Source organism: Manacus candei, unplaced genomic scaffold (assembly GCF_025592945.1).
Source record: "Manacus candei isolate 608988 ecotype Guabito, Panama unplaced genomic scaffold, ASM2559294v1 h1tg000024l, whole genome shotgun sequence".
Taxonomy (NCBI): Eukaryota; Metazoa; Chordata; class Aves; order Passeriformes; family Pipridae; genus Manacus; species Manacus candei.
Window position 1 is genome coordinate 471,039 of NW_026138072.1, and position 14,771 is coordinate 485,809.

Below are 14,771 nucleotides of genomic sequence, written 5' to 3' on the forward strand. Positions count from 1 at the left end.
TTCCAAAAGGCAACACGGCAAAAAGTTTTTGTGAAGTATGCAGAAGCACAGACTCTTATCATAAACTTCACTATAAATATCATCTAGAAAAAGTTATCTCAACCTCAAAGTGTTGAGGAGCAATATACTTTTTTAATACAGCAAATGCTCTAATTAATACTAGGAAACACAGAACTCTTAAAATAACAATAAAAAAAAATTCAGTTGAATGGCACTAACAATTGGTAGCATATTTTTCTTTCATAGCGCTGCAATCCTACTGACTAGCAATACTATTCCTGTATCTAGGTAGTACTGATTAAACAGATGGAATTCATCATTTCTCTATCCCATATTATGTCATGGTAGACATTCCTTCTCTTTTTGTCCTGTATTTTTCTTTTGGGATAAGGGCATTCAGAAAGCAACTTTCAGACTAAGTTTTTCCTAAAGTATATTCAGTACTTGAACCAGAGAAAACATTTTATTTTCTATTATAAGTTATGCTAGAGGCAAGCAAATACTACTATCAAATAATGTTACAAAGCTGGTATGTTCCATCAAACATCACAGTTATGTATCTGGAACCACAGAGGAAGATTAACTACCATTGTGAAAAATCATGGCTAATAATAAATGGTTAAGCCTCACCAAAGCTAAAAAATTCTGTTCAGCCGGTTACTCTTAAAAGACTAATTCTTTTGCTGCACTACACATACAACAGCTTTAATAATGACCAGGCTATGTATCATCTGATTTTCAAATTGTGGTTATCTAATAAAATTGTGATTATATTACACTGTCAAACATAGACAAGAAGTATAACCTTTACTCATTTCTTCACCTTACCATACCAAAAATAACAGTATACATTATGCAGAGTATTTCAAGTAAGTACACTAAACCCTTTAGAAGAATTAAAACCCAAAACAGACTCAGACTCTTCAATACAACAGAATTCCTAACGCGAGCCTTCCTTTTAGGTTGGTTAGTCACAGTCAGAGAGAAATCTTCAACTGAACCTTCTTATATCTGCACCTTCCCCACACACACTTCCTCTTTTTTTAACCTTCATGTTGCCAAATGCTTTAAACACACAAAATCACAGTTTATTAGATGTGTGACAACTGGGTATTATCCTGGATATTTCAAAGGTTAGCTTTCCAGAAAATAAAAGCAGCTGGACAGTTACATAAGAACTTCATCAGTTCTTATTGTCTGAGAGACTCAATTACAATTGTCAGATCTCAGTCTGGAATTCTTTGGTTTTACCACTTTACCATAATGAAATTACAAAAAAATATTTCAACACACAGGAAGAGTCAAAATACAACGCTGAATAAAAAGAGGGGAGCAAAATATACAGAAAAGTTATATTCACACTAAGAATTACAAGGAAAAGTGTCTAATGACAATTTATCTTAAGGCCCCCTAAGAGGAAAACCTTAGTCACACTAAGTCATGTTTACCAGAGACAACTAATTCATTATCAGCCTCTATGGTGATTGTCAAGAGGTACTGTCCAGGTCAGTAGAAACAGCCACAGAATAAACCCTACAAGAATATAATGTCAGCTACTCTCTCCAAATGTTCAAATACAGTTAACAAACAATATAAATATCAAAATAGGACCAGATTTCCTACGACTTGCAGTGTCTATCTTTTCATATGTAACACTTTGTTTACAACCCATGGTCAATCAGCCTCTATTCTGATTTGCGAAGTTTCCAGCACAGTTTTCCTTCTGCGTGATCAAACAACAGTTGAATAACTTGTTCAAAAAAATACACAATATTTTCAATATTAGCATTCAAAATGCTTGTTAGAACTTCAAATATCATCTCCTTAGAAGTGGTTGAGCTGCTGGAGTCCATGTCTAGTGTACGTACCAATCAACAGCATTACATTGCACCTTCACACTTCGTGCCTTCACATTTAACAGCTGCATGAACTTGTATCCTGGCATCCTCAATACACACTTCATAAAGTGAGGACTGTTTTTTAAAAACATTTTTCTTTGCCTTTGAAACTAGAGAAACTGTGTTCCTGAACTGAGCTTATGAACAATTGTTTATCAAATTTATAAAAACATTAAGCTAGAGAATCAAATATGTTCTATTGCAACAAATGAGCTCTATAGAAAAGAAAGAACTGTTGTGATGTTAATTCATCATATTCACTCTAAGTTACTATCAGTCAAAAGAATACTTTGAAATTAAAGCAAACGTATTTAACAGCATGCATATTTCAAAAGACATTAAAAGGAGATGATCTCAACCTGATATAAAATATTGCAATGTGAAGATTACTACTTTAAATTTACATTTAAACAATAACTGTAACTTTGACAAAACTGTAATTTCAACAAACTGCAAACACCAATTGTCTACAGAAATGGATGAAAGGCTAAAACATACTCATAAAACAATTATGACTCTCACCAAACATGACTAGAGATTTGATTTTAAACAGGCTTGTTTCAAAGGTGACTTACAAAATCTTCCCAGATGAAGACAGTACACTACCTTGATAATTTGACCAAATTCTGCTAGGTTACACAATTACATAGAGGTTCTTTTATTTTTGATTGTACACATGCAGAAAAAATGGACAATATTTTCAAGATTTTTTCAGAATACTCTACACCCATTTGCTTTATCATGAAAATAAAAATACACAGTTACAAAATGGGACAGTAGTAGCTCTGCTTTTAATTCAAGTTTTCTTTTGTTACACAAGCCACTATAAAGACAAAGACACAGAACAACTTCTAAACTACGCAAAGAGTTACTACTACTCTCTCAACATACATAACACTAGTATTTAAACAACAAAAAATATTAAAAAAAATTTTTCTAGGACATGTTGAAGTCCTTACCATCAAAAGTTTCATAATCTAAAATTAATTTTTAAGGTCTTTAAGACCAAAACACACACTGCTAACTCCCAAACCTACAAATTCATACTGTGGATATACACACAACACAGGTAGGATATTGCTTTTTTTTCATCTCAGTAGTAGATGTGATGCTTGATGCATTTACAAAACAATGTATTATAGTTCATGATGCCAGATTCTGAAAGCACAGACTTGGATGCAGGAACAACCCTTTTTTCCTTAGCCTGGGATCTGTAAAGCAGGTAGTAGCTGGGGAAAGCACTGGCCTGAGAGAACAGTCGGCAACACTGTCAGAGCCTCATTGACTCCAAGCAAGTCACTGCCCCACGCCACAAACGCAGAGATGAGATGGAGCCTCGGGAGGGTGGCCCTGTCCGTGGTGCTGCAGAAACGCCCTTGTCCACTCCCAGACCTCCCTGTGCCAACATCCAACTGCTCCCTTCCTGTACTCAGGATCAAGGCACTACCACAAACGTTCAGTTGGCATCTATGGCTTCCAAATCCAAGTTCAAACCCACAGATGTTAACACCTGAACAGCCAAGAAGAACGAGGTAAAAAGAGCTGGTTGAAGACCCACAAAGATGGTATCCCAAAGGCTTCATGTATGAAAAACAAAGCTACAGGAGCTGTCCTTGGCATCACAGAGCATGGTCTAAGCTCAGTACACTTCTCTATGTGTTTGTGGACTGAACTGCAACACACAGAACAATGCAGAGTCTGTTCCAGACATTATTCCAGGCATCTGGACTACTCAATAAGCTCTTTCACATTAGGAAAAAGCAGAGCTACTAATAGGTGATTCTTACGAGAAGAGGTTAAAAGCTCCTATACAGATTTTTTCAGAGAGTAGATGCAGCACACATGCATCATGAGCTTCCACAATCACTTCAGAGATCTGCTTAGAAAAATCCTACTAGATACCATACAGAGAAGGGCCCAGTAGAGACAGTTGATATTTAAGGATCACCCCCTCCAAGCTCAAAAATGGTCTATCACCACGTGCAGGAAATCAAAGGCAGCAGGAAGCCTGCACAGATGAGTAGGGAGCTCCCATACCAACCTGAGATATAAAAAGGAAAGGTGTAAGAGATGGAAGTCAGGACAGCTGACCCAAGGCAGGGGGAGGTACAGAGTTCCTGTCTTACCGTGCAGGCATAGGGTTGAGAAAGCCAAGGTCTACTTTGACTTGAATCTGGCAAGAGATGTGAAGGGCAATAAATAAAAACAGGAAAGGAAAACTACAGAAAATGAGAGCCCACTGCTAAATATAGAAGGGCCCTTGATGACAATAAACAGAAAAAGCCAAGGTACTCGGCCCTTTCTTTGCCTTAATTGTTTACTTCTAAGACCAACGTTCAGAGATCCAAGGACACTGAGACTAGAAGGAACGCCCAGAGCAAGGAAGAATTAGCCCCAGTGAAGGATTAGGTTATGGAGCACTTACTGGAGAGCAGCTTGGTAGATATAGACCTTGAGGAACATATAAACAACAACCATAATCCAGCTATGTGCCCTTGCAAGCACAGAAGGCCCACAGCCTCCTGGACTACGTTAGGAGCAGCATTGCCAGCAGGTAGAGGGAAGGCGAATGTTCCTCACAACTTAGCACTGGTTAGGCCAAGCCTAGGCTCCCCAGGGAACATAGACATGGGATTATAGGAGTGGTTCTAGAAAAGGACATAAAAATTATTAGGGAACTGGAAAATCTTTGATACAGGATGTTTACTCTGGAGAACAGAAAACTTGTGTGTGGATGGCTCTCACCCATGTATAAACAGGGAGCCAGACTCCTCTAAATAGTGCCCTCTGCTAGGATAAGAGGTATAAACATATGAAACATGTATTTTGTGTAGCCAGAGTGAATTTTATTTTTATGGTGACTGTTCAGGAGCTTGTTGAGTCTCTTCTCATAAAGATATTCAAAACTCAACTTGATATAGTTCTAAGCAGTCTGCTCCAGCTGATCCTGCTTCACCAATCTCAGGAGCTCTTTTCCATCCTCCATGATTCTTTTAAATGTATACATATATTTCAACACTACTACTTTTTTTTTTTATTATTTTCATGACGCTTTCCCTAATATTGTGCTCATCACCCACCCAACCACTGTTTGCCTTTCTGCACTTCAGTTTGTTTCTTCTGTTCTTCCTCTTCTCTTTGGAATTACTTTCCTCAGTGAGAAGAAATTAAGCTTCAAAACATTTCAAAATATCACCCCCCTAGAAAGCAAGTCAAAAGACTCTGTGGTTCCAAGTCCGCATGTTTATTACAGAAAGGTCACTGTTACAAATACTGAAGATACAGTTTATGTTCTGGGAAACCAAAGAAGACCCTCAAGATCCAAGTCAACCCACTCTTCACCTTCAAAATACACCTTAGAGTAATTATTTAGGAAATAGTGGTTAGGAAATCCAAAACATTTTAAATTTTAACACTTGGTGCTTTTCCTTTTTTGTTGTTTTGTTAAAGCAATTAATGCTTTAACAAGTATTTGAAAATTTAAGCTTATAAATGCAATCCAAAGAACCAATTTTCTGCCCCTCTGTGAAATTCACTCTATGAGTCTCTCTTTTGTGTGTTGAGGTTAGGAGGGGGGGTGCGTTTTTGAGTGGGTCGGTGGAATCTAGTATTCTTGATGAAGCCTAATTAATGCTTACTAACTGAGAATAAATCACTTTCCCCAATTTTCCTCCCTTTTATACAACCTGAATACTGTTCATCTTCATTACATAGTGGCTCCTGTTCACTTTGCTGTTTTATCAACACCCACAGATCCTTCTCCTCAGAGCCACTTCCTAACCAACATTGCTGCAAAGGGCTCTGCCTTCCCAGGTGCAAGAAAACTCTGCATTTTTCCACCTTTACGTTCTTGAGTCTCCTATCATCCATTCCTCCTGACTGTTCAGGTCTCTCTGACTTGCAGTACCCTCAAATTTTGATCAATTTAGTGTGTCTGCACGCTTGTCAAGAGTGCCCTGTATTGCCACTGTCACACTGTTGCTTAAGACACTGAACAGTACAGGTACCAGGATACATCCCCGCAGTTCCCTGCATGTTATCACTTTCCAGACAGCGTAACCACTATCCTCTGAGCAAGATCATTCAATCTTTTGGTTTTTTCTAAACCCACCTAGTTGCCCATCCACTCAGATTACTACAAGAACTGTCAGACTGGGACAGGATACTATGGGGTGCAGAAAAAAGATATTTTACATGTTGAAGTAAATTACATCTTTTGCTCTCCCCTTGGCCACAGAAATAATAATTTTATCACAAAAGGCAGACAAGCTTGCAAGGCATGATTTTCTGTTGGAAAAAATTCTACTCTGGCTATTCCAAATGATCTCCACTTGGCCAGCACTTCCAAGAGGACTGTCCCCTCTTTTCCACAGACTGAAATAAGGCTAACTGGCCTTCTTTTAAAATGGATGCAATATCTGCCTTTCTCCAGTTGTCACGGACAAAAATCAAAGTGGTATTAAAAGTCAAACGTCTGTTGACACAAGCTGTGCAATTAACCAGATTTTGATCCACAGGATTTGCCTGCTCCTTTTCCTTGGAGAGATTTGTCCTCCAAGTCTTACCATTTCACCAGCAGGACTAAGATCTCACGTGACTGGGCTACTCAGCTTGAGAGATAAACCTTTTCTCTAAGGCAGAGTTGGTTTGCAACTCAAATTTTAAAATTCTAAGACAAAAGAATAGTACATTTATAGTCCAAAAGACTAAACATTAATTATAAGCATCTAGTATACTTTCCTCCATTTTGGGAAAGTAAACTGAAACAATGAAATATCAGGTTCTCCATAATGCCAGTTAAGAACAGGCAGTGTGTGGGGAAAGAGCACAAAGGACAAATCAATTACTTTTTATATTCTCTCTATAAGAATCTGGAAGAGGAGAGTATTAAGATAAAATATTTCTTCCATACAAGAAAAATAATTATGGACAAGCAATCTTAAAACAGTAATCCTTCAACTCCTCTCTACTCAATGGAACCTCCTGAAGAATTCTCCTCATTAAGGCAGTAAAATGAAGCATGGAAGGAAAAAAAGTGCATGGAGGAATTTTTATGATCTGTGCAGGATCTGTCCATCATAAAAATTCAAGGACAGTTCATAAAATGGAAACTTTTGTCCAAAGGGAAAGGAGAAAGAAGAAACATGAAAAGGATATCTATAATAACAAGTTGGCCAACTATTTTTCAAAATGTACTCTTTCAGTTCATAGAATCAGAGAATGGTTGGGTTGGAAAGGACCTTAAGGATCACCTAATTCCAACCTCACTGCCAGGGGTATGGATGCCTTCCCCTGGACCTGGTTGCTCAGAGCCCCATCCAACCCGGCCTTGAACACTTCTACACATGAGGAATCCACAGCTTCTCCTGACAACCTGCTCCAGTGTCTCACCACCCTCACCCTACAGAACTTCTTCCTAATATCAAATCTAAAACTACCACACTTCAGTTTGAAGCCCCATTGTTCTGTTACTACATGCTTTTGTAAAAAGTCCCTCTCCATCTTTCTTGTAGGCTTTTCTCAGGTCCTGGAAGGCTGCAATTAGCTCACCCCTAAGCCTTTTCTTTTCCAGACTGAACAATCCCAATTCTCTCAATATTTCCTCATAGAAGAGGTGTTCCAACCCTCTAACTATCTTGGTGTCCTCCTCTGGACTTGCTCCAACAAGTCTATGTCTTTCCTGTGCTGAGGACCCTGGAACTGGACGCAGTGCTCCAGGTGGGGTCTCACCAGAGCAGAGCAGAGGGACAGAATCACATCCCTCATGACTACTCACTGTGCCGTGCTGCTTTTGATGCAGCCCAGGATACAATTGGCTTTCTGGGCTGTGAGCACACACTGCTGGCTCACGATCAGCCTGTCATCCACCAGCATGCCCAAGTCCTTCTTGGTAGAGCTGCTCTTGATTAGTTCATCCCCCAGCCTGTATTGATACTGGGAGTTTGATGTTATAGGTGCTGAACCAAGGTACTGTATCTCATTTATGACCTTAGAAAAGAGGACAATTACCACAGGGAGTAGTCACAGGATTCACTGTCCATGCTCTCTTTATGAGCTGTTCTCAGTCAAATATTGTTCTTCTGTCTCACATTTGAAGGAAATTATACGTCCTGAACACTAGCCTTTCTCCCATCCCAGTGAACAGCTTTCCTCTAGAACCCAGAGGCTGACACTGCGTCCCAATACCTCTGGGCATTTTGTCCTATACACCTGAATCATTAATACAGAGCACTTCACACTACTCCAAAGTCTTCTTAATAATATTCTGTCCTCATGCCCATTGTATCTTTTAATTCTTTACTGTTCCTCAAAACTGAAGTGAAGTCAGAAACCTAATCTGGAATTTAACAGTTTGATTCTCACACTCCACTAGAGCAAACATGAGTTCTTTTGTCCAACAAGGTAATTAAGTGGTACCCAAAATATTATTCATGTTGTCAAAAGTCATTCCTGTTAAGAGTTGTGAGATTATTACCTAAGGCTGAATATCACAAAAAGAGCCATCTCTAGCAGTAGAGTCTAGGGAAAGCAGTACGAAGAAATGCTTAAGGGTTTCTAAGCATCACCAATACAGAATCACCACGAAAAATCCCAGGAGGATTCTTGGCCAATGAGAATCTACCTTGGTTTGAAATACTTGTGTTGATTCAAAAGGAGGTCTCTTCTTCAAAGGAGGTGACCAGCTCCACTGAAGTCACAAAAAGAGGAAAGAGGGAGACACAAATTCACCCTTTCAGAAGTTTTGTTGCTTAGAAGAAATATGCTGCTTTTACATCCGTGCAAGAAAGCTGCAGGCAGGGTCTTTGGCAATTAAAATTCTTATTATTAGGATACCTGCTGATACAGCATGACAGTTATTTTAAAAAATGGGTCCAAGTAAATCTTGTTTATATTTCACACAGCATCAAAACAATATCTCCCCAGATCAACCAGCAGTAGCCAAAGACATTACAATAAAATAATATATATTTTATACAATAAAATAAAGAAACCCGGAGGTTATTATGGATAGAAGATCATGCAAGCATTAGTAAGGCATAAACCACATTGACAAAAATTCCAGGCCTAAAGAGGAAAAACTCTATGAGAACTAGACTATTGGGCACCTACCAAAGTAGGACAACAACAACTGTGACACCATGATGATTATCACAATATATACTGAGGGGGATAGGAAGTGCTGTACTGTTTTTTTTCTAAGTGTCAAAACAAGGTACAATACACTTTTTTTTACTAGCTAGACAGAAATTCACAGAGGCACAAGAACTCTTGAAATTATACAAAAAACCAGTACAAGGCTTGTTTCATTGTTAGTTCAGTATTCTGTGTAAAGTGTTTCATTTCTGTGCCTTTATAAAGCTATAAAAACAAATACATGTGTGACTTACAAAACCCAGAAGTTCAATATAAATGTACAGTCTTGTCCAAAAGAAGTAAAAGGAGCAGCTATGAGTAAAATCTGTACAGGTAGTAGAAAGATAATTTAAAAATATCATACTGCATTCTGAGAACAAAACATGTTGGATGTGAATAAAGGGAGTACTGAGAAGAAAAACATGAATGCATCCCACAAAAAAAAGATAACAAAAGAGAAAGACAAACAGGTTACAAGGAAAATACAAGAATATTTAAAAATTGAGAGAAATTAATCTGGAAACAAAATAATACTTTCTTTTTGGGAGCAGGAAGCCTCACACAAAAACCTGCAGAACTAAAAGATGACAAATACAACATGAAAATTTAAGATACTTCCTATTACATTCCCTTATGGTTGCTTAGGAAAAGACCTCAACTTCATTAAATACTCACTCATGCAAAGACAAAAATTCTGTTCACTCCACAGAATTTATACCTACATTCTTGTGTATCTCCAAAGGCTTAAGCAAAGTACAAGTCTTGGTATTGACAGAATCCTTGCTAAACTCAAACTTTGAAAGGCTGACTGAAGAAAACCTAAGAGCTGATTTTGTCTTTCTTCAATTCTAGCATGGAGAAAAAAACAGAGTATCATTTTTCTACTTTGGTTCAATTTGGTGTGGTGAATTGAAACACGCCTGCCAGCTGCAATGTTAAATTGTGAACAGTTAGCCTCACAAAGATGACAAGTCATATTATTCTGGACTACAAACAACTGCTGTCATCATGAAACAGAAGATTCTCCCTAAAAAGAAAAACAGAGGATGTCCAAAAACAAAGGTGCACCTTGCCAGTTAAAATCAGTTTAGAGGTACCACAATATGGATACTCGGAGCTGAGAATCTCACATTCAGATTTTATGAACTGTAGGCATGCACACAGTCATGAGAAACCTAGTATTGTTTTCCGCGGTCAAAGCACTGCTGCTTTCCCAGTATTTGTATCTGAGACATAGTAAATCCTATTTGGATAGGTTGGATAGGTTATTCTTCGCATAATGACATCTTTATCTTCCCTGTTAAATTGCATTCCTTTCTTTGGTTATAATTTCTAATTCATATCTGTTTTCCGAAAGATGAACTAGAAGAAATGATGACAAAATGTACAGGATTTTTCCTTTGGGTTATGACTAAAACATAAGCAAAAGTAACATCTAACACACATGTGTCAAAAGGTACAGTAAAAAATAAGTATTCATGACATGTTCTACCAGCTTGAAAGCATTACCACAAACAGCACATGTTCTTCTTATTTCCTGTGATTGTGCCAACAGCCTCATGAAATCTTTGTCAAAAGCAACCAAGATCAGTAAATCAAACATTCAAATATTTTGTACAAAATTGTTTATACAAAGTCTCTTTGATGTAACACCACAAAAGGAAAAAACTCTACATGACAAATATACCTGAAGCAGCCCAAAGAGCTCTGTGTCCCTTTACTGCCTGCTAAGGTTGTTCTTAAGTAGTACACAAATTACTAGTCATTAACATACAATCTATTAATCACTAACGTAGAATCATAAAAAATTCAAAATAATGTCACCTTTATTTGAGACAAGTAGTTAGTGCGAACATTATGCCAAGAACTCATTATCAAATATCAATAATAAATTCTAGAATATCAACATATTAATTATATTATTCTAGATTAAAATAATAACATCATTACATGATAATTCTAAAATAAATTCATGTATTTAATACTATTTATTTTATATTAATATATTATTAAACATTGAAACACAGAGATTTGTTTTTACTTTGCAAATCAACATACCTAAAACATAAAGCGATTATTGTTGCAGCATGTTCCTTACAGAGGTTTATGAATAGTAGGAGATTTTTCTTGTACTTTTACTACTATCTGAGAGGAATGACTCAGGTAGTGCAGGTGACAGAGAATTATTCTTGATAAATTTAAGAAATGGTAACCTTACTTTCTGCAACTAGTTAAGTACTGCATATACAAACTATCAGCACTTAAAAGAAGCCTGAATTGCTAATTAGGAAGAAAATTTCCTGAAATACGGTTCAACTTGAAAAATGGACTTAAATTTGCCACCTTCTAATACAGGTATTTGTCAACAGTACTTTTCCTCCTACTGCTTTCAGAGGATAATAAATATAAATATCATGGAGACCCCCACTGTACCTGCCTCACTACTCATGGTATTTCAAGTTACCATCTTGCAATTTGAAGCACAACTATCAGTTTATTTAGATTTTAAAAAGACTACCCTATAGAGTCCCAACCAGAATTTTTCATTAGCCACCAGGTGCTTGCTCTTGCCAATATAAAACATATTTAGATTATCCTATTTTTACTAAATGGGGGAAACTCTGAAAGAATCTATGCAGACAACAGTTTTAAATAATGTTATCAATAGACATTTGAACTTCATGTAAACAGCTATCTGGACAGTTTTATTTATAAAAGGTCATGAATTCCATCCCTAATTCACCAAATGCCACTAGCCCTAAATGCATTACAATGAAATTCTGCGTCTCTCTAGACTGGCCTCCATTTCTTAATCTCTTCTATTCTCCAAGTTAATTCAAAATATCTACTCAATTTTTCTAGCTTTACATTTCAAGTTCGGAGTTTTTTTGCTTTGCCTACAAAACAAGTCAATGTGCCTGCCCTACTTACTACAAGATGACCATAATGCACTGAGATTATGTAATAAAACTCCCGTAATTCTAAAATTAAAAACCATCTGTAAGGTAAAATATATGCAGGTCTCTTCCCCAGAAATGCCAAGGCAGTGGAAAGGATTCAAAGGTTTTATTTCGGAGGCAAAGACATAAAAACTTACAAACTCCTTGGTGCTGCAAGACAGCACCAGGCCTCAGCAGGAAAAGGCAAATCTGTTCCCTAAAGGGTTTTGTCATCTCTGCCCCCCCCAACTGTCCCTGGGCTGCAGCAGCCCTGTAGCATTTCTGTAAGCACTATATCTCTCCTCTCACATATCCAACAGAGAGGCTGAGAACTTCTCTTGGTACACAGAGTGGGGGGAGAAAGCACTGAAACTGCCTTTGAGAAAGAGTTACCTTTAAGGCAGAAAGCCTTCCTAAGCAAAAACTCTGTCTCCTCGTAACAAAATCTTCCAGGACAAAGGCTATTCTATCCTCACACCATTCCAAAACAGATTTCCATTTTTCATGATTTTCCAAGTCAATGTCTCTCCTGTTTCCCAGTACTAGGTAAGATTGCATTTTTACACAAATATTGAATTAGACATGATTTATGGAGGCTTCTGTGTGCCTCTTCCCATTAACCATGTCCTACACCAAGTCTTCCTACAGCTACAACAGTCTCCTTTCTCATAAAGAAAACTACACTGTACACTAATAGTCCAATTCATTTTAAGGAAAACACTCACAGAACAATGATACTACTCATGAGTAAATGTGGGACATGACAACGTTTTTCTTCAGTGAAAGGAAATTTAACTTTAGTTGAAATTTAATTTTAAAATCAGTTTCATTCCTAACATGTAAGTACCCACACACCTGCCTCTTCTCTAAGAATGGAGATGGTAGACTGGATCCATTTGCTTTTAGTTCTTTTGTGTCAGAAAAGGATAGTACTAAAGGAATGAGGAAGGTAATGAAAAGGAGGAGAAACATTACAGTGAATTCCTCAAGGAAACTACCAATAAAGATTGGTCATCTGTTCATCCCTAAGAAAACAATAAGGAAATCTGCAGAAGACACTGTTCCTAAAGAACTATACACAAGTTTTGGAATTAAATAGAAAAACGAAGCAAAGATATCCAGGTGAGTTCAGTCACATGAAAGCTTGCAATTTTCACATCCCACAGTTCCATGTTCTACTCATATCAGAAACTGTAATACCTCATAAATATTCTATTCTTTAAAAATTTAATTAGTCAGTTTGTTTTTACTTTGCAAATCAACATACCTGAAATATAAAGCGATTATTGCTGTTCAGAGATTTATTCAAACTGTCAGAGATGACTGATACTCAGTGAGACCTAGGGGTTCCCAGTTATCTAAAAATTTACTGAAACCAGAGTTTTCAGTTTTCAATGGAATTGAACATATAATACATACATAAATTAATATAAGTGTAAATATATAAAGTATTTAAAAACACCGTTCAATCTGAATCACAAATAGTACATAAAACCTTATGGTTGCCTTCAGTAAGCTCCGGAAAAGTAAAAATTCTCACTCACAGGTAAGTCTGCACACCATAAAAACTAGGCACTGCAGTTCTATAATTCAAACAGCTGTGGAATTCAAGTATGACATTATTTTAATCCAGTGGTCACTCGTAGATAAAAAAACCAAACAAAACATAATTCATATGATACGTAAAGATTTTATGAGTTGGTCAAACAAATCTTACCCCAGCAGAATTTTAGCATGAACCTCTTTGTTAGTCCTTGAGATTTCTCTCAAAGAGGTAATTTCTGCATCAAACCAAAATCCTCTTTCTTCTGGTGTCTCAACATTGTAGTTAACCATCACCACATCACCCACTTTCAGTTCACTCCACTTCAGAATGGTTCTTGCTCGTGGTCGGAGATTAATGGTGTCCATTTCTATTATGCCATTTTCTGGGTACCTTGAAAAGTAGAACCAACAACAGCAATGATTATGACTCCTGTAACAGCGAACAGAAAGTCACAGAAAACATTTTTCAGCAGTTGAAGATTTTAAATGTGCTTTGGGCACGTAAGACACATAGTATAAATCTGACCTAATATCCTTATTAAAGTATAGCTTTCATCTAAACATGTATCAAGAATTTGTCTGATCTTAGATGAGAAAAAAATGTGCCCATGAGTTTCCTAAAAAAAAAAAAACAAAACCAAAAAAAACCCCAAAGCAACAACAAAAAATTATAATCTCTTTTTGATTGGAATGCAATCAAGTTCAAGGTTTTGACACACACAGCCCATTTGCTCCCAGTAAAGTCAATATTCCAAATAAAATTACAAAGTAAAAGTAATGAAGATTAAAATTAGGTTTTTCAACCTATGTCTAATTACTTCTAATTTAGCATTGGTTTCATGCATTTGTTCCATTTCCACTACTTCAACAAACTATTTATGCCATATCTGACCCTACAAACACATCATATCAAATTCATGCGGCAAGTATAGTTCTAGTCCACTTTCCATGCACACTGTTTAAATAAAAAGCCTAACTACAAAATGAAGTAAGTGAGAAACAGAACTAAGTCTGCCAATGAACTAGCTGAACTAACAAATTTAAAGTGTTTCTCCCACAAATTGCAAATCCAAAATATCTAGGAAGACAAACATGGGAATAATTTCCTCTCTTGACAGCACACTTCTCTTAGCAAGATGTAGTAAGGAATGCAATAAAAATTGCTAACATAAGAAAATGCTTTCTTCCTATTGTGTTGGTGTATGCCATCACAGCACACATACAAAAATCAAAGAGTAATGTATAATCTCTGAAA

General features: G+C 36.9%; 1 protein-coding gene across 4 annotated transcripts in view; it reads right to left on the reverse strand.

Moving 5' to 3' along the window:
- Positions 1–14,771, reverse strand: part of UHRF2 (ubiquitin like with PHD and ring finger domains 2) — an 80,307-nt gene that overhangs the window by 34,665 nt on the left and 30,871 nt on the right. For all 4 annotated transcript variants that reach the window (XR_007904641.1, XM_051788253.1, XM_051788254.1 and 1 more), the window contains exon 4: positions 13,689–13,907. Coding sequence is in view for 3 of the 4 variants with exons in the window: in XM_051788253.1 (XP_051644213.1) it covers positions 13,689–13,907 (219 nt within the window). In the remaining variant the exon portion in view is untranslated. The remainder of the gene's footprint in view (positions 1–13,688; positions 13,908–14,771) is intronic.